Genomic DNA, 21,453 nt, shown 5'->3' with positions numbered 1-21,453 from the left:
AGATACACAAACACACACAAGAACAGGGTAGGGCAGCAGTGGTTTACATAATTTCAATGAATCTCTTCCCTTTCGCAAAGCTACCCCACAAGTGATTATTTGTGTCTATGTGTGTGTGTGTGTGTGTGTTTGTGTAGGACATTTTTGCTTCAAACCATTGCCTGGTCGACGTCCCTTTGGATGCTACGTTTCGCATCGTTTGCCAATGAATCTGAGAAGTAGCATCTCACCGCCCCCCCACTTGGGCCAGGTGTTGATCGGAGCTGCAACCCAAGGTCCTTGAAAGAGAACAGGTCGAAGCGCTTAGAGTAAATTGACAGAAAGCCATGGGAAAATTTTGACAGTTAAAGTGAACATTGTTTATGTTTAGCGATGGACGTTGCTATGGAGTGAATGAGAGTTTTGTTCAGCATTTCACATTCAATTCCTGTTAGAATATTTGAATAATTAGAAACCAATTAGAATATTACATGACTGATACAATCCAAGGATCTCATTTATCATTCGTAGCCAGGTTATAAGTAAATGACGGTATGCATATTGTACCAGTGTGTATCGATTGGATGTTTCATTTTACTCTCAGTGTTCAATTGAAAGTAAAAAGGACTTCTTTAACCCAGTTGAACATGTTAAACATTTCGTTTTTCCAGCAGGACCGTTGCAAACGGTAGTGGTTTGTGGTCACGGAATGGCAAACAATGAAAAAGGTTATCAATGTTTCTGAATACAGAGTAGACTGCAATTACTTCTCCTTTATTGTCCAGAAGTGGTTGACCGCAAGAAATTTAACCAATATAACCTTCCTAATAATAAATTCGTCCACTTTTGCGCGTTAACTATTAGCCGTTTGTTTGTAAACACTTTTTCATGAAACTGTCAAAAGCGAGCTGAAAATGGCAACCTAGCAACGGGCTTTGCATCGACCTGTTCTCCTTAATAGATCTTGCTGCAACCTTTCAAGAATGAACGAAGTAGGCAGGTCGAGAGGATGGTAAGCAGTGTGTTGAGCGGGTTTCATCAAGTGTGTGAGATGTGGTGCGAGCGAACGTTATAAAAATGGACGCAGGAACTTACCGTACCGGGGTTTTGTTTGCGTTCATAATCCACTATAAATGCAGGTGCGTCTGGATTCGGGAGTTTTAGGAGCGGCCGACGACGAGGCGGTCGAGAACTTCGCTCTTTGGAGTTTGTTAAGTTTCGCTTTTCTTTGATTTATTGAACGTTTAAATTATAACATTAATTTAAAGGAGTCAATCGTGTGGAAAATGCTCACCAATCGAGCCACTACACTTTGAAGGCAATAAAACCACAATACGCACGAAAGTTACCATCATATTGCAATGCGCAAACAAACACACTCTGTTCGGAATGATTACATCGCAATCACACGTCGCCGCCGCAATCGTGATTGCGAAAGTGTGGGTAGAAATTATGTTAATCTTTCGCGGCCGCGGTCGATCGCTGCCGAGGCAGAGGAATGCTAGTGCCGTTTTCCGAATGGCAACGCCAGGTGCTGCGTGGTTATCGGCATCAGCTTCGGAGGGAGGTATTTGGTTACGCTTCTTGGAGCACCGTATGGCGCGACATTTGGGAAGGAATGGTTTCTTGAAGAAGTGTAGTGGAAAAGGAACAGCAACACACTCACACACAGCAAGCTCACCAAAGATTTGCTCTTAAAATAGTGCGTAAATTGCATAAATTTATTGTTTCACTAGGTTTCCAGTGCCACAAGGCTTCGCGTTTGAGCGTGATGGAATGCAGCATAAAACTAATTGCTCCGTTGCTATGGGTAGCTATAGAATTAGCGAAGAATGTTCACGGCTTCCTCAATTGCAGCGGCTACTTTGTTTCGGGGGCACAACCTTGGAATCGACTAATGGTATCGGCTAAAACCAATGCGGGGCAGTTACTCGTTTTTGTTGTTTAGTGAAGCGAGTCTAGAGAATAGTCGCGTTGATTAACGTACTAGTTTGTCTTGTGTATGTGTCGGGAGAGGCAGAAAGAGAGGCATTATAAGGAATGGGAGTTTTCTTGGCTGCCAACGTGTGATTGATTGGCCGGAAGTGATATCTGTACGTTGTGATTACTAGGATGAGAGATACAAGGCAGCTCCTTTCCGTTGCTATGAGGCTGCGCTCTAATCAACAGATGAGAGACGATGGAGAGACATTTTGGTCGTGTGTAAATATTTTTTTTAGCATCCAATTAGGCTTTATTAAAGATTTTCGTTTTACCAAAATATTTGTGAAAACTACTTTTTTTGGTAGTTTTCATTTATTGCATTTCCTTTTGTTTTTCGTGGTTTGCGAGTTATAGCAGTTTTCTTTTCAACGCCAAATTTCAGTAAAATTGTTAATATTAAAATCCGAATACTAATATTTAAGGTTTAAAGCGTTTAAAGAATTTATGCCAAAATATCTGGTAGGAACTGAATAAAACAGTTTAAATCACTGAACAAACAGGAAGCATGTTTGAGGTTCCCTCATCAAACAATTTAAATTATCTCACTTTATCTCAGCCTAGCAAAAGTAAAATAAAATAAATTGCAGGGTTTTCCCATTCAGTTTCGAATGTAAACGTTTTTATTCACCGCGTGCTAGATGTGAATCCACATCGATCGGATATTTAATCATAGTTTTCAATTTCATCGGCATGATTTTAAACACATCCCAAGCTGTATTTAGATTGACTGTTCTTTGTGATGTGTTGATAATCATGTGTAAAAATGGAAATTTCATTATGAAGCAAATACACCGTGTAACAGCTGATGAGTATCATCTTGGGGGTGGTGAATAATTATGTCCACATTAGAAGATGACTTGGAAAACCCTGTAATCAACAGCATACTTCTTTGACGCAAAGTTTATGTTCTATTTTAATTAAGCGTTTGGAAACATTTTTAAGCGTTTTATTGAATATATCATTAAATGAAGTTAAACAATCTGTCCTTTATTTAGCAACAAAGTGGCTTTGGATCACTACCTAAATCCTGATCTCGGGACTACTAGATCCGATCAGTGCAAAATGTATGTCTACTATTACTATTACTTTGTTTATTTGTAAACTATATCGCTGTATCGCCCTCTGTCGGGAATCACAGAGAGCAACACCATGCGAGTGAACTGACAGTTAGTAATTAATAGTCATTATTACAAATGGTTCATGCGTCGATGCTTAATGGGCTATTTAAATCTGAGAATTCTCAATTCAATTATCAACTTATTCCATTTACATTCATTTGGACACTGTAATGCATCAATTATAAACCTAACCGCGCGGCTACACGAGGTGAAATATACAGCGAAATGAATTATTTGACAGGTGAAATATTTGACAGATAAAGCTAAAGTGTTAAGGGAAATACAACATCCGCCTTCGAAAATCACTTAAAAGGAATATCTTCTTAAGCGGAACATTTACAAATGGGAAGAAATGAAGAACTATTAGCTGAAAATTAACGAAATACTTGATATCGAAGTTTTTTAATGGATTTAGTTGCGATTTTGTACACGTTATTTGTTTACATTGCACATCAGCTGGGTTGCTGTGATGCGTTATTTGGCAGATATTTCACCTGTCAAATAGTTCATTTCGCTGCATATTTCACCTCGTGTAGCCTCGCGGTAACATCTACCTCACCTTCGCTACAGCATGCCTTAACGATCGAATCATCCATCCATCGCATAACTACCGCGCGACAATCTCAACACATTTGTAATCAATTTGCTTCACCGTAATGCAGTCTGCTAACGACCAGCACTAACATTTAACTATGCCTTTGCAATACCATTACCGCGCACTGTATCGTGCCAGATCGCTGCCGAAACCCGTCTTACCCCTCCCCCTCCCACTACCCGTCCCCCACAGAGGTACAAGAGAAAAATCTCATCAAACGATCGGCAATAAACGAGTGGCATCATCCGTCCCATTCACGCGTCGCCCCATCCTTTCCCAACGACTGGAACTGGAGCGAACGGAATTGATTGATTGAAGCAGCTCGAAAATGGCAGTGGATGCATTTTAACGGCGTATCCCAGCGGCGTACCCTGGCCGATGCAGAAACAAGAAAAGAACCAAGCCGCCCACTTTACCATTTCCATTCGGAACCATTCGATCCGGCGTTCGCGTTGGCAGCGTTTATTGCTCCTTGCCTTCCCAGCGTTAATGGGATGGCTGGCGTCAATTAAATTGCGGCCATCCTTGAAACTGTTTGTGCGACGGGGATAGGCGATCGGGGTGAGTTTGCAAAACTGCAATTGCACACCATGTGGCACATCGACGGCTCTTTACTGACATTATCCGCTATTGCTTCGAGAGCTTTTTGTTTTTTTCGTCCATCGTTGGAGATCTGGTGCGCAATATGGCAGCAGATTGACAGCTTTTCTCGAGGGGGTAAACTCGCGAGTAGAGAGCACACAAAAACATACGCATTGCACATTGGAAACATTTGGATGGGTTGTGCACCTCACTTCAGGCATTTTTTGCTTCTGTTGCTTTACGACAGGTAGTAAAAATTTGATGAGTTTCAAAGTTTAGTCACTTCGGGGCAAGCACCGTGTCACGTGGCTACGATCAGGAAGTAAAAGGAGAGAGAGAAAGAGAGAGAAAGAGCAGGAGAGAGCAAGGGACTAAGAAACACAGATCGATTGGGAGTGGATTATGTGCTGAAAATTAAAGGAGAAAGGCAAGGGAAAGATCATTAAGTTCCGGATGGTTTATGTGTTAGCTTTTCCGGCATCGTTTTATGGTTCATAAATTCACACACACACACACACACACACACACACACACACACACACCAACTGATTGATTGAGATTTTATTGCACGTGTATGGAGTGTTTGATGCAATTACGGGTGTTTCTGTTTACCCTGTACATTGTTCGCTATTAGTAATTTTATACTAAAGATAAGTAAAGATAAGATGTTCTGAAGTGAGTCGAACGAAACGACACCAAACTCCTTGCCTCAACGGGTTAATAATTGAGTACGAACGCAGCTTGATTTTGACACCTTTCCTCACACGCTACTGACGTGCTGACGTTTTTGGTTCCGTACGCACACCCTGGTACAAAGTAGGCGATGGTTGTGATGACGTATCGCAATTAGCTTACAAGCAGCTGAAAACAAATACGGCGCGAAGAGAAACGTGAGAAAGGCGCCACAGTGATGGCCATTGCCGTGATCGTGGTTTGGTCCTTCGAACCGGAGGGGTTTTGTGTGTGTGTGTGTGTGCGTGTGTGCGTGTGTGTGTGTGCGTGTGTGTGTGTGTGTGTGTGTGTGTGTGTGTGTGTGTGTGTGTGTGTGTGTGTGTGTGTGTGTGTGTGTGTGTGTGGTGTGTGTGTGTGTGTGTGTGTGTGTGTGTGTGTGTGTGTGTGTGTGTGTGTGTGTGTGTGTGTGTGTGTGTGGTGTGTGTGTGTGTGTGTGTGTGTGTGTGTGTGTGTGTGTGTGTGTGTGTGTGTGTGTGTGTGTGTGTGTGGTGTGTGTGTGTGTGTGTGTGTGTGTGTGTGTGTGTGTGTGTGTGTGTGTGTGTGTGTGTGTGTGTGTGTGTGTGTGTGTTAACTCACTTTCTCTCTCATTCGTTCGCTCTTTCACGGGCTGATCGGCTCTGGACGTCAAGGTACCCCATGGCTACTAGATTTTCGTGCCTCCCGGGTTGATGATCCGGTACGTCAACGGTCGCTTGCTCGTACTCGTTGATAACGTCTTGATTGACAGCTTTCCGTTACAAAAATCCTGAGCGCGACGGGTATTGGGTCTTTTTTCCACCTATTTTTCGTTTCCATCGGACGAAGAGTACATTCCGGACGTTAGTGTAGCCGATTTTAAGTCGATTGCTTCACAGCGTTTCAGCCCCCACCCCAACCGTTATAGCTTCTTTCCAAAAACGCTAAATTTATGCACCCGGCATTGTCTCCGTGTATGTTTTTCTTTACCCGTACGGTATATGGGTTTGAGACGGACTAGCCGCCACGGAGATAGTTTGATGGACAGCGGTACGGTACGGTACGGTATCATCTCTTCATCTCTACCTTTAAATAAGCAAACCGAAGTCATCCGTCGTAAAAAAAATGAAACTCTCCGGCAGGGAGGGCCCATCGCGCGAAGGCCAATATAGGCCAGATTGAGCCAACATCAACAGCGCAGTGGGTGTGTTGTCGTTCGGTTTTGTTTTCGGAGCAATTACAGCTGTTGCGAAGGACACTTCTGCTTGGTGGTTCTGGTCCTCTTCTGATTGGTTGCGATACTTTCGAGTAGGTTGCTGCAGTTTTTGGTCTAGTTTTGTCGCACGAGGTTATGGGAATGGAAATAGAAGGTAAAAACTTCCACTGCACCGCTACAAAAGGGACCTTTGTAACGAAATTACCATATTTTTCTTTGACGTTAGTTTCTTTCTTTGAACTGTTCGGTGTTTACTTTACTTCACAGTTATCAATAGCAGGGATTTAGTTTAAAAGCTTTACCATGAAAACTTTTTAATTCATCCTAAATATTCTCTTAACTCTAATAGTAGATCTCCGCTTTTTTGGCTCTACAACTCTGGCATAGGCAACTCTCTCTTCTGGCATCGGCAAACCTTATGAAGGTTTACATAAATAAGCGTTGCGTGTACTAAGATCAAACGCTTGAAGCAATTCAAGCGAACGACACTGACCTTGCAGTAAATATTTCTTGTTAGCACGCGTAGTGAAACGGTTATTCGTTCAATTGATGAAGCAAATACTGCTAAACCCTTCGCAATTCAAAATTGAATAGTAATAGTAATTTTTTAATTTCTCTTTTAGTCTCTGTCCCCGCTAAAGTGAAAATAATAATAATAATAATTTTAATAATAATAATAATAAAAATAATAATGATAATAATACAAATAATAATAATAATAATAATAATAATAATAATAATAATAATAATAATAATAATAATAATAATAATAATAATAATAATAATAATAATAATAATAATAATAATAATAATTTCACAAAAACGGTTAGATGTTTTCAGGTATTATTTGAGAATTCTTCTCATGATCTATGAACTGTTTTGAATATTTTTGCATATTTTACCTTTTTTATTTTTGTTTTAATTTTCACCATGTATTAAGCATTAAATATAGTACATTGAACTCTCTCTTATTTGAGAGGCGATGGGACTGTCGAATAAGAGGGGTTTTCAAATTACAGAAGTTGACAGTGAATGAAAGGTCCATACAAACAAGAAAGAGAAGGAACATTTAGTATGCAGCCTTAACTGTTGCTATAGGAAACTGCGAACAGAATCGCTAATTTGAGCATACATCATTCAATAACCATGGCAACACCATACACAAATAAGAGGGATACAGATTTCAGAGGTTTTCCAAATTAGAGGAACAAAAATGTACTGGAAATCAAGGGACTGTGCAAAATGTTAAAATAAGAGAGGTTTTTCAAATTGAAGAGGTGTCAAATAAGAGAGGGTTCACTGTAACCCTGCTTCATTTGGCACAACAACCGTTGTAGGCCAAGGCGTGCCTGTACCACTACTTGTGGGTTTGACTTTCAGTGACTTTTGGATTACTCCCCATAGCAGGATAGTCAGCCCTACGTATGGGGCACGGTCTATTTGGGGCTTGAATCCATGACGGGCATGTTGTTAAGTCGTTCGAGTTGACGACTTTACCACGAGACCAGCTAATAATAATCCTACAAATGGTAAAATTCTTCCAAAAATAATTACATTAATTTTATAATAAGGAAGTTTGTTACATATTTACACTATAAAGAAAACAGAAAATAAATCATAGGAAATAAATAAACAAAAATTTACTAATATAATACGAATAACGTGTGCAATAATATATGATATAAAAATTAAAAATAAAATTATAAATAACCAACCAAAGCAAAGAAATCAATTACGTTCGAACATCGAAAATGAAATAAATAAGTAAATAATCAACTCTCAAACCAAGGCCTTGCAATGCTGTCATTCAACAGGTGGAGCACATGCTGCACACTAACGAAGCAATCAACAACCGAAGAAAGTGTATCATCCTTACCCCTGGGTTCGATCGGCCGGCCCCCTTTTTTCCTCCCACCGCGTCCCACCGTGGGGATTTTATTTTCCTTTCTTGCTAATTAACTGGGACAATCGCTTTAGAAACTAATTACAGCCAGCGCACGGCGTCGAACAACAGGAAAACAACACCGTTTATGATGATCCACGCTTGATGCTCGTGTCGCAGAGACACGTGTGTGTGTGTGTGTGTGTGTCGAAGCAAAGTAATTAAAATTCTTCGGAAATCCAATGAATGACATCGCTTCGTTTGCCGTTGGTGTTGGTACGGGCTGGATGGGCTTGCATGTGCAATAAATACCCACCCAGAATAGTGTGTGTGTGTGTGTGAGAGTGGGATCGGCAAAGGTGGACAGATGCGTTGCTTTTCTTTAGTTCGGTCCGTAATTACATGACCGACATGGACAGGGAGGAGTGGTACATTGTCATAAAACTACAACATTGAGACCGTTTTCCCGCACATTAAGTGATGAAAGCAAGTCGTCACCAGTGAATAAAGGGGTTCAGAATTAATTTAATAAACTTAGAGGAAAAATCAAACACCCTTATCATGGATGAACGGACGGCGCTGGAAGGTGCGCGAATTCAAATTCACCTCACGATGATGGAACCGTTCTAAAAACACACCCAGACAGACGCAGACAGCCATGAACAAGACATTACAAAGAAGCAATACGTCGATCTACCCCCCCCCCCCCTCACCCCCTTCTTACCATTCCAGCCTCACACTCTCTCATTCTCACTCCATCTCATTCTCCCTCTCGCAACGCACGATAAGAGTGCTGAGTGGTTGTTTATTTGGCGCGAAACTCACTACTGCGCCTCTCGTTGCTTGGAAATGCGGAAATTCCAACGGACGTCGATCGGACCAGCAAAGAAAAGAGAGAGAGAGTTTCCCGACTGTAGAGGCTTTCTCTGTTCCTCTTCCCGTTCCAACATGATGTTTTGTCACATTCTGGCACTTGAAATTCCGGCGCCTCCCCCTCCCCATTGTAAAGGAGCGGGGCGAAGGAAATGGGGGAACACATTTTTGGGGAGGAAACGGGAAACGTTCAAGAAGTTGCAAAAGGTTGGGGAGGAAAAAATGCACGCACTGCGTCGGTTCCAGACTGGGATTAAAATTTACCAAAAACAAAAAAAATAAACAACAACAACAGAAAAAGATGGGAATGCATTCCTTCCCATCAGGGAGGGAGAGAGAGAGAGAGGCTGTCAGGAGGGAATGGAACGGGAGGTTAAAAATCGCAAACGGGTGACTAAAAATAAACATGCGAGCAAAAGCAAAAACATAATCGACAGACAGAACCGTAACCGTACCAGTTCTTCGGAAGCCCGTAGAACTATAATTCGTCGCACTTTATAATTCGCTGGATGCTGGAGCCGGGATAGCACGGGTGGAAGTGTTGGGGGTTTTTGTTTCTCGGTTTCCCTCCCCACACACCAGCACCTAAGTGAAGATGGATTTGCAAAACAAATTCGCTCTGCATGCGAGTTTATTAGCCGAAAGAACCGTGGAACAGCTTAACAGCTCGTGACGTACTCGCTTCGGTTGGGCGTTGAAATTTAGCGGTTTGCGAGATTTATGCAGCCCGAGGTTGTGTAGAGAGAGAAAGTGTAGAAAGAGATCGAACAGAAGAAGAAGAAGAAGAAGAAAAAACTGTACGTGTGGTACAATGAATTTTGGTTGATTGAACTGAAGCAAAGTTTAAGATACAGGGGTGGTAGGCCCAGTGTGGTAGCTCTGTGTCGCTTTGGTAAATTGCATGGTAAATTTTGTATTATTATTTTTTAACTTTTAATTTACAATGTTATTTGTAAGAAATAATTGATTTATTTACAGTTTTATTGATAAGAATAGATTTATAGAATAGTGAAAAAGAGGTAAGGGTGCATCCATTAATTACGTAACGCTAACACTAAATTTGCAGATTTCTGGCCCTATTCCCCCTTTCCTGTCTTAAGCTGTAACATAGAAAGAAGCCCCCCCCCTCCCATCCTTAAAAATTACGTAATGGATCGTAACCTCGCCCACAATAATTTGGATTTTTTTGCAAAAAAAAAAAACTGTGATCGTCAAAAAAAAAAAAAAACTGTGATTGTCGCAAAACAACTGCGATCGTCGCAAAAAAAAAATGCATTTGTCTTAATAAAAAATCGTTTGTCGCAAAAATCGTAGAATTATTTTGCAATTTTCGTAAAAAAATCTGCGATTGTCGCAAAATTATTTATTGATTTTCGGTAAAAAATCGGAGATTTTCGCTCAATAGCTTTGGTTACTGAATAAAATTAGGTGTTTTTTGTGAACTCTTCTTTTTTCCTTTATTGTGATACACATACACATTTTGGAATTGAAACAAAATACAATAATGGTAACATTTACATAATTAGAAGTTGTTCCATATAGTAATCCTCGTATGATCTGTCCGCCCAGCAATGAGGAGCATTCGATAAAAAAAAGTCACGAAACCCTGCTTAGTCAAGAATAATAATCACCGTGTAATACACATAGACTTACTCAAAAAAAAAAATGGTTTATCCATTTTATTTTACGTAACACAAAATCTTTACTCCCCCCTCCCTTATATGATAAATCGTAACGTTTGAGGACACTCCTCTCACCCCTATCAGCGTTACGTAATTGATGGAGGATGCCTAAATCATTTTTGAATGCTAAACGATGCTAGAAAACCGTAAAATAATCCGATCTAGTAAATCGTTGCCTCTCGCTCATACCTCACATACCATCAGATATCGGATTGTTTTGCGGGTCGTATGCTGCTCGGGGGTTGTTGTACAAGCTAAAATGTTGTCGTACAGCGCCATCTGTTGGAATTAAACTTAATACAATGCTTACGTCATATGCACCTAGATGGCGCTTCTGTCTGAGGGTGAGCGCGATTTAAAAAAAACGGCTAAGAGAATCAAATAAAACATCAATTCTTTCTTTCAGTTCTATTCATCTTTTACGAAACGCAACCATAGTTTTTGCAAGTACGAATCATAGTTTTTGTTTTATTGCTCTACACACTAAGGCCATTTTAAGATGGAAATAAAATCCTCCTTACAACACAATATTGTACCTAAACAGAATGAAAAAACATAACCTCTTTCCTAAACGACATTTCATAAATTCTACAGTAAAGGCCTAACACATCGCAAACGTGCACTTTATACACAGTTACGTTTTTCCTCTACTATTTTTGAACGCACAAACAGAAAACATAAATGTTTCGTTTTACACGTTCACATTACATTCCGAAAGGCCACAGAGAAACAAACAAAACGAATCCAATCAAATGTACACGGAGCCCCCATGCGATCTTAGCAATCGCAAAATTACCTATTGTTTGTTTGTTTGTTTGTATGTTTTGTCAACCGACTTTTTCTTACTTAAAAAAATAAGAACCGCTCTTAGCAAAAACGAAGAGCGAAAAGAACTCTTAACGTTACAACGAAATAGAATTTGTCCCTACTAACGTGTGAGAGTTTTTTCCTCCCTCTTTCACGCTAACTATGTACAAATGAACACGCACACGCACGCACGCAAACACACTCCGGAAAGAAAAGGTTTTCTCCAAAATGAGAAAACATTCACTAGAAAGAAAGGCATTAGAAAGAGCGGTAGGAATGGGGAAACAATTCCCCTTGTAAACGATTTGTTAATAGTGTGTGTGTGCCTATGATTTAACAATTGCTTACCGTGAACGTGTGTGTGTGTTCCTGTTTTTTTTAAATGTTCAGTTTTTTTAGCCTTTCCTGATAAAATCGTCCTTTTCTCAACTAAATTTACATGCGCTGCAGTTGGAAACCTATCTCCATTCAGTCAAAGCCGAACCTAAACGTTATGTCATTTTCGGTGAAGAAAATTGTAACACGAAGGCGCTGCTACTTTGATGCACATTAGTATGTCCTTACAGCTTCCCTACGACTACCACTACTACTCCTGCTACCATTGCTAGCAGTAACACTAACACTATCCTTAAGGGTTCTACACACTGCTTAACCGTTAAATTATGGCAAATACACGAAAAAAAAACACAGAGAGTCCGCCGATTGTGTTGTGAGCCGTCCTCCCGCCATTATCCCGCCTCTGGAGGACGAACGCCCGAGGAGGGGCTAGTGAAGGAAAAGGAGCATGATTGCCATGGTGATGCGCGCCTCAGCCTCAGCCACACAGTCTCGAAACAGGAGCGCCCGATGAAGAGAGGACACAACAGATATTATATTTACAAAATGTACGCGAGATGCGGCGAAACGGCTCACAACAAACCCCGCAGAAGACGGGGAGGGGGAAAGGGGGGGAAGGCGGACGAATGGCGCGTCGAATAAATTAAAACGGCTCCTGTTTAAACCCTCGCTCGCTCGCTCGCCTACACTATCTTAATCGTACAGTCCGTCTCGAGCTTGACGAGCGTTTTCTTCACCCGCAGCGCGGTTAACCGTACCGCCGGGCTCGGATGCCAGCATTCCTGCATGATCTTCGATAATACTACGAGTATGTCCTCGTCCTGCCACCGCTGCGGGATCGGGGGCCGCACACCCTTCACGCACACCACCGCGTACATGTCCTCGAAGCTCGGATCGGACGGCACCACGTCCTGGTACGGCAGGGCGTAATCCTCGCACGTGGTCGTATTCTTCGCCCCGCGGACGGTGGTGATGCAGCGGCGGGCCATCTCCCAAAACACCAGCCCGACCGAGTACATGTCCGCCATCTTGAAGCCCTCGAACAGGTTGAGGTCGAGCGTTTCGCTCAGCACCTCCGGCGCCATGTAGCGCCTGGTGCCGACGCGCGAGTTGTTCGCAATCTGTATCGTGTCCGACTCGCTCGTGTACTTCACCGCCAGCCCAAAGTCGGCGATCGCGCACTGCCCGTTGCGCTTCACCAGTATGTTTTTGCTCTTAATGTCCCGGTGCGCTATGGACGGTTTGCCCGGCGTGCCGAAGATTTCCGTGTGCAGGTGCGCCACGCCGGAGGCGAGCGAGTGGGCGAGCGTTTTCAGCATGTGCGGGTTGAGGACGCGCTTCTGCAGGTAGTCGTGCAGCGAGCCGAGCTCGTGATAGTCCGTAATCAGCAGCATCTGCGTCCACGAGCCCGTCCCCTTGATGTCGGCCGCAATGAAGCCGAGTATGTTTTCGTTGCGCATCAGCACGGTTTGGTAGATTTCCGTCTCCCGGAACCAGGACGACTCCTCGGTGGTGAAGAAGATCTTGACCGCCACCTTCTCGTCGCGCCACTTGGCTAGCCACACCTCGCCGTACCGGCCCTTGCCGACCGAGTGCACCATCTGGATCTGTTTCGCGATCGTGCGCTGGACGAGCAGCGGGAGGCCCGAGCCGCTGCCGCTCGTCTGCTCGACCAGGTCGGCGATCGGCATGTGGCCGTTCGTGGTGTTGTACAGGGAGTTCATCAGGTAGGCCGGTTTTCGCTTCTCGCGCCTTCGGTACACGCAGAAGAACGCACCGAGCAGTACGACCAGCCCGCCCACACACAGACACACGGAGAGGGTCAGTGCGAACAGGTGCATGCTGTTCGGGTCGGCGAGCGGCGGTTCCGGGGTCGTTGTGGTGCGCGGACTGTACGGGGGTTGCAGGTCCTGGTTACAGAGGTCCTCATTGTCGCAGCAGACGATACTTTTGCCGTGCAGTTGCGGTGATACGGTGCCGACTTTGCACTAAAATAATGAAAGAGAAAACGATAGTATCAGAATGTGTTTGAAAAGGGAAGAAAGAGCTTCCGCTTATTACCTGTAGCAATCCACCACCCTGCTCGGGGGACATGCATCCGTGGCTGTACTCCGGGACCAGCTGTTTCGTTTCCTCGTCCAGCACTGCCTCGACCGAGACGAAGCAGGATCCGCCCGGGCGCGTCTCGCACGTCCCATTCTGCACGTTGCCCGGACAGTGGCCCTCGCAATAGCAGGTCAGTACACGCGCTGTTTGGAAGAGGGAAGAGAGAGAAAAAAACGAAGAAGTGAAGGTTAGTACATTGAAACACGGTAGTAACGTTACGAGACGATGCGCCAAGATCGTGCGGTAGAGATAAGTCAGCGGGTTGCATTGCGTAAATAAATAATAATAATACACAGTGCGCGTGCTTGATCGGTAGAGCTAGATTTTGCAATGAATGGGGAGTAATGGCCATGTTTGGATGTTTTTATGACGTTATCTTGATGAAAAGATTTCATATTCCATTGCACACTTATAATTTAAAACAATCATTTTGTTTCACTCGAATTGCATAGTTTTAGGCGTTTTGTTTTTCAATGATGGATTTTTGCTTCATATTATACCCCTGCAGCGATTGAATATATCATGTTAAATAAATTTTAATTCCATTTTTATCTAAAATATAACTTTTTATGATAAAACAAATAAGTCAATCCTCAAAAGTTGAAGTAAATTTTAAATAATACGATATTTGATAGGCAAATTGCATAACTTTAGGCGTTTATTGTCGTTAAAACGCCCAAATTAGTAATTTAAACTAATCTTTTGATACCATTTTTGCGATAAACCCCGCTCCAAGGAAAAGAAAAACATATCGAAAAGGCGCTGTACATCGCTGATGAACATCATTCGTCAAAACTTACTATTTCGCCCATGATTAAAAGAGAGTACGAACGCGTGTGATTTATCGGTTTGTGATAAAGTTGCGCCAAAAAAAAGGGCAAATAAATTGAGCAACACACACCGTTCTGCCGTGTACAATCTAATGCGTTGTAGCGTCCTCCATCGAGCAATTTGACAGCACTTTCGATCTCGAGGAACTCGATGGACTTTGGAGAATACACGATGGATCGAATTTTAATCCCCATTCCCCTCCATTTGCGCTATACAATCAAACTGTTTTTTTTCTTTCTCCCTCTCTCCCTATTACCCTTGCCCGAGGGCACTGCGGATCCGGCGCAACCGAAAAGCGTTTGATGTGACACGTCCGCAATAAATCTTCCAGACACCAATGCAGACCAAACACAGCAAGAGAGCAACGCTGCGCAAACGATCACGCCCGCCACGCCGCGCGCACACCGGGTTCGTTGTCTACGCGCTTCGTGATCGCAAGATTAAAAACAGAGAGGCAACGGGGAGACATCTGGGAGGAAAGAGGGATGGTGTGGTGGTGTGATTTGTTTTCATTTCCGAGGTGTCGATAACGGTGTAACCGATACCGCGAAATGCCCCGAAAGTGTTGGAACTCCCGCACGTATCCAATTTTCGATGAAGAACTTACACACACACACACACACACACCAAAACAGTGGTTGGGATTACAATTTTGGGTACTGTTTTTGCTCCCCAAAATCCTTTACTTTAACCTTCTTTTTTGCGTTTGGCATGAGGGATGTTCCACCACAAGTTCATTGTCGACCAACACCGTTGGTTGACCGCGACATTAAGATAAGAAGGCATTGCTGTTATCATTGCCCCCTTTTCAGTTCAACCGTGCGCAAAGCCCTGGCACGGGACGCGGGGTACCTGATATCTGAAACGGATCTTCTTCCAAAATGAAGCAAAAAACAGACGCGCGTGCAACTGCATCGAAATTTTCCACTACGGTGTAGGTTCATATCAACACACGCTTTAGCCCACAACAAATCAAAGCAAAGAAGTTTGTGTGTACACATTAATCCGTTGCTCAGGTTGGTGGTGGACAGTGCCTGCCCACCTTGCTGACCAGAAGTCGTGACCAGCTGATCTGCAGGCGGTAGGGCAAACGAGGGATTTGGGGTCTCGGAGTTGTTGTTAAAAATTACCAACAACAACCAAAAAGACGCAAACAGCACCGTCGTACACACTACACACTCCGTTATGCTTTTAGCAGCCATGTTTAAGACGTACCGACGAGCCAAAAAAAAAACAGGTTGTAAATTAAACCCCTCTTCTGCTTCCGCTGTTCAAGATGAAGCACCGCCCCGTAGCAAAAATATGACACCGATTGTGTGTGTTTTTTGTGGGAAGAAGGAAGAAGCTTGCACGACCACGGGTAGCAGGATGGCGGCTAAAACCATGATACCATGTCCTACATTAATTTTCATACGCCAAACAAAAACAAAAACCACCACGAAGTTCTGTGCTGGCAGAGCACGGTTTACACGGTGCCGGTTGCTACAAAGCAGCAGGAGGAGGAGGAGGAGGAGGAGGATTGATTTCATCGTCTGCGTCCTCACAAATCATGCTTAAATAATGCTCGGATGGCAAGGTTAAAAGTAACAAATTGTTACCTCCAAAACGGGACAGGCCAAGTTGAAGTCCACAAGGTACCCGTTGAGCGCCCGTACCCGACCCGTTCGAGAACTCATCGATCAACTGAGACTGGCGCCAACGGATGCCTATCACCGAAAGGCATTACGGGAGGAGTCGTTTCGGACATAAAAGTGCACGAGACAGAGCTGAGAGAGCATGAAAGCGATAAGCCGACCACCAGGCGACAACTGGGCGTCAAAATAGAGCTTCTTCAACTTCAGCACCCTTTTTTGCAGAATCGAAGACACAACAAACAAACACAAGGTGTGATTTGGTGCGAATGATTTCGTATGATTTGCACCGTATCGCGATCGATCAATCAAGCGCCGCAGAGATTCTAACCGTATATTGTTGAGCCTCAAAAATAAAAGCGGGGGGAAAAAGGTGCGTCCTTATTAGGGACGGGACGCGCATTTCCTGTGGTGCCACCCTTCCGTTCATGATGTCCAGGACGAAGACAATCGTTTTCTTGTCATTGGGTCAATGTTTTCGAGCATGGACATAAATAACAGGCGTTTAAAGACGAACTTCCAATCGAGTTGTCCAAAACATTGGACTCAGCAGCACCTCGTATATAACCCAGGATAGGTCCAAGGTTTGCCTGCCGACGCACGCGCTCCTAACTATGTGGACAAGTGATAAGTTTATCAGTGATCGAGAGATAGAGGGCTAGAGGACGGTCTCTTGTACACACCTGGCGTGTTTCTGACAGGGTAGCATGAAGGATGTAACAAGGGCAATCCTCCTATCTCACTCCCTGTGTGTACACAACACACATCGTCGCGATATCGTAAAGGGCGGCCCGTGTATACACGTCGCACCTAAGCAGAGATAAGAGCGAATGACTGCTTCCCCCTTTGGCGAGCGACTACACATCATGATTACTAACAAAACATTCGAAAACCAAATCAAAGCAATAATAAACTGCAAAATATATATACCGACTTGGCTCTTTCGCTCGCATTCTTTTGATGTTGTTTGTTTTGATCTACATCGTTGGCGTTGCATTTTGGTACCAGGTTCATAAGATTATGGTCGTTAAAAAGTTGGAATCGTATTCGTGCCGGTCCAGCATTACACACTCTTCTAATGGAACTTCTACGGGTGATCTGGAATGCATCACTAGCACATAATCCAGCACACTCTGTGTGTGTGTGTGTTTTTTTCCTATGCCGTGCCCCTTTTTTCGTGGATTTCAATGTTACCTCATCGTCGTAAAAAACATGTATCTGCGTCTGAAGAGAAACGAGGCACTAAGGGCGTGCTACTCGACGGGGAATCGTGGTGGTGGTGGTACGGATAGGATGGATAAACACAAATATTATTTATATATTCTTCCACCATTTCCTTCCACGTCACCACACAAGAGACCCAAAAAAAAAAAAAAAAAGACGGAGAAACACCCTGGGCAGAGCATAATGCAACTGTGCTGGCAAACAAACTGGCCTGGCTGGGGTTCTATGGCATGTGAGTTGTTTCAGAAGCATGATAAAATTACAATTACAAACTTTAAGAAGCACTAAACGATCGAAATGGTTGCGGTAATGCAATTTGTGTCCGATGATATTGCTGCCCACTGCCGCCATTGATAAGCTCTCGTCCTCTTCGTGGCAGTGTTGTGGGATCTCTGTTTATTCTCCTGACATTCTCCGGAAACTGACTTGCGACTTGCTGGGCGGACTTGCGTCATAGCGTTAGCTTAAGCTGACAGCAAGCTGACAGGGTAGGAGCACACAGCACAAGAGGAAATCCCTGGTAAGCTTCAAACGGAACATCGTACCAGGAGGAGGAGGTGATCGTGTGTGTCTCCTCTCGCTCTTTCTAACCCAGATCGCAACAGACAACACACAACATATGCTAATTGTTTTAGCCGTGTTCCTGCCAATGGGTGTTAGAATTGTATTCCTTATTGATTCGATAGACACAACAGACAAGATCTTTGGTAGATCTTCATTTTACCTGGGAAACAACAACAACACAAACAAAAAGTGTCTGTTTATGTCTCATACAATGTTTCGCGACATGACGAAATGGAAGTTGGGGCGTGCTCTCGCGGGAAGCATGGACTTGCAGCAGGGGCTAATCCAGATCTTCGACATGACGAGACTGGAACAGCTACATGATGCAGCGAGATGTCCGTGTAGATCTGTCCCCCCTGCTGCCATCGGAAGGACACCCGTGCCGTGTACACACGTCAAACTGGCTAGACACAAATTGTTGACACACATCATACCCACTCTCTATCTCTGGACATGTGTCCGGAACCCGTGGAACGGCGAAATCTCCTAGGCATAGGAACGGCGTCACACGGACGGTTGACAGAACGGTTTGAAGATGCACAGTACAGCACACCAAATAAATATGACCCCGGGTGCCCGGCGACTGCGGCAACAAAACAATAAAGTTAAGAGCACGAGGGCTACAAACACACAAACACACACATATAGCGTATTTGTTTCTACTCTATTTAGAAGCGGATTCACGGCTGCCGTCTCTCTGTTTGTGAAGAGTCACAATCTAAGGAGTTGAGCGCAAACAACGCGTGCGAGCTGTGTTTCCATAGCAGCATCTCACAACAAGTTTCTAGCCAGGGTGTGGCGTGTTACTAGCGTAGAATGTCTGTGACTCTGTGAAGCTCCGATTAGCCCCGGAAAGCCGTAGCATCTCAGCGCGAGAAATCTTATCTATCGTAAATTATCTACCCCAAACGATGCTCCGAAAAAAAAAAATCTGAACCCTTGTCCAATAAAAAAAAGGGAAGGTTCTGCGTGTTTGTCTTTGTGCCAGCACACCCGCGCATGACGCTGAGTTTTAATGTCATTTTGGAGAACCTCTTCCTGGAGTTTTTGTCCAATGTTCGGTAATATTTCCTTGCGCTTCTTTCTCTCCAGCACTGTTGCTTTGGAGATCCCGGACTGCTTGGATGACAAACAGAACCGAATTTGCATAACAAAACACATGTCTGAGGTCTGATCTTCGGAGGGTACGTTAGGTCCTGAGAGGGCATTGGAGGCAACCGTTTCACACGTCCAAAGCCAAAGACAGGAAAGAGAGGGGAAAAAAGAAACAGCTCAAAGCATCAAAACCCCTGGCTCACTTGAACTTGCCAACTCACCCAGGGGCCAGAACAAATGTCATGGAAAGGAAGGCACAAGCGACAAAAGTTGAGGCGCTGCTGTCAAGAACGGAGTAAGGAGTGGAGGACGGCAAACGGACACTGTTGCTCGTTTGACTTGCTTTATCGGTATGGATCTCTCTTCACACACATACACACATATACACGTTTGCTCTCTCCAAACAGGAAAGATTGATGAAATGATGATGCTGCTGGGTGAGCGCGGTGATGCATCAGTTTTCAAAGTTTTCGTAGAACAACCGTTCTGACACAGTGCTCGGGCGGGGGGAAAGTATGGGCAACGGACAAACAGGCTCGTTAATTTCTTCTCAAGGAAAGAGAAACACACAAACACACAGCGACACATAGATACACCAATACGATACATAATGATTCTTTTTGTCACAGAGTGCGCACCAGCCACGGTTTTGCTTCGAATCCATTAAAACGAGGTTTTGCAGCGAAAGTTCTCTCTCCCATTACCCAATGGCAAACGTCATTAGGAGAAGGGAGGGAGGGGGGGGGGGGGGAGAATGAATCTTTCTTTCAACATCTACCAGAGTGATTTGTGTGACCAGACACAAACACACACACATATAGACATGAGGGAGCACATCTTTCTGTGCTACATTGTGACACTTTGTAGCATCAACCGAACATCATCATGATGCTTCTTCTCGAAAGGGGGATGATGATGAAGGGATGTAATGCGCCCGCTCGCCCACCCAGCCGTAAGTGCGCCGTCTTTCTCTCTCTCTCTCTCTCTCTCTTTCTCTCTCGAAGCGTCTATTAATATCACCACGGTGTGTCACCGTGACGAACGGCTGTGAACCGGCAGGCACGTTCCCCGTTGAAACGTAGACAGTAGGGCGCACAATGGGCGAGGACACATAGTTGTGACGCGTCTGCCTCCATGCTCGCCCTGCGAAATGCGAGGGCTGTTCGGATGTTGGAATGGTATGCACCCACGCATGCACGCACTCAGGCAGAGACGCACTCAGTGCGCATAACTCAAACGCAAATGATGACAGTATGGGAAGGGGGCCTTATATCCGCAACCAGGCAGTTGACCATCGATGACATTTGTCGAACGAACTCGGCAAACGGAACAGCAGGACAGCGGTCTGTGATGGTCTGTTCTTCGTTCCTTTGCTCTGCTGCAGCACCCACAGGGCAAAAGATCAATATTTGCTCGGCAAAGATTTTACTCGTCACTGTCATTTGAAGACAGTGTTCACAAAGCCAGACTTCAACTTTGGAACACAAAACGATCTAAACGACAAACCTTCTTTCGCCATCCATTTTAAAGTGCCTTTCCGCGTTTCGGGAGTCCTGTTGTCTTGGAGCAATCAAAGTCGTGCGACTAAATTAAACTGCAATTAAAACCCACACTTCCGGTTGTATCCACTAGCGAACGTTCACAATCCGGTTTGGGACCAGCCGCCCGGTGCCGGAATAATCGCGCACCGAAAATGATCGATAAATTTGCCACAAACACACACAGACACCAAAAGGGTAATAAAATTCAACAGGCTGAAAATATCGTACAATAAAGCGTAACGAAAAAAATAAAACAGTCTCTTCGTCCCCCCCCCCCTTCCCCCCCCAAGAGACTCGATTCTCTTTTGGATCGCTACCCACTGCAGGCGGCTGCTGCTGGCTTTTGCTCCCTGCTGCGTCAAACGCGACACCAACGTGAACAACAAACCGTCAGCTTTGAAGCCTTTCGATCAATCACACGCATACGGAAAGGGGTAGAGAGGAATGGAAGACAACCAAGAAGGCGAGGACGATCTGACGAGGACCTCCTGCCGAGGGGAGCGTTGGTTTTTTTTTTTTTGGTGGAACACGTTTGGTGCAGGAGTTTCGAGAAGAATTTTACGGTAAGAAGAGAGCCCAACCCATTCAAAAACTCCTCAAAAACATTAGCCCAATCTGGCGCGAATGTTGAGCCACCGCCACCGTCCCTTCCTTCGGCACCAGTTTGCCCTCTTGCATTCAGGTGCTACGTCCTACTACTACGTACCACGGAAACTAAGGT

General features: G+C 44.2%; 1 protein-coding gene across 2 annotated transcripts in view; it reads right to left on the bottom strand.

Moving 5' to 3' along the window:
- Window positions 1–11,045: 11,045 nt before the first annotated feature.
- The window catches only part of LOC121597998 (bone morphogenetic protein receptor type-1B), a 127,728-nt gene continuing 117,320 nt past the window's right edge, over window positions 11,046–21,453 (bottom strand). For both annotated transcript variants that reach the window (XM_041924418.1, XM_041924419.1), the window contains 2 exons: window positions 13,802–13,989; window positions 11,046–13,728 (listed from right to left, as the gene is read on the bottom strand). In XM_041924418.1, the coding sequence (XP_041780352.1) occupies window positions 12,424–13,728; window positions 13,802–13,989 (1,493 nt within the window). In that variant the 3' untranslated portion in view covers window positions 11,046–12,423. The remainder of the gene's footprint in view (window positions 13,729–13,801; window positions 13,990–21,453) is intronic.

Source organism: Anopheles merus, chromosome 3R (assembly GCF_017562075.2).
Source record: "Anopheles merus strain MAF chromosome 3R, AmerM5.1, whole genome shotgun sequence".
NCBI classification, from domain to species: domain Eukaryota; kingdom Metazoa; phylum Arthropoda; class Insecta; order Diptera; family Culicidae; genus Anopheles; species Anopheles merus.
Note: the sequence above shows the minus strand (reverse complement) of the source record. Positions and strands in the feature narration are given on the sequence as shown.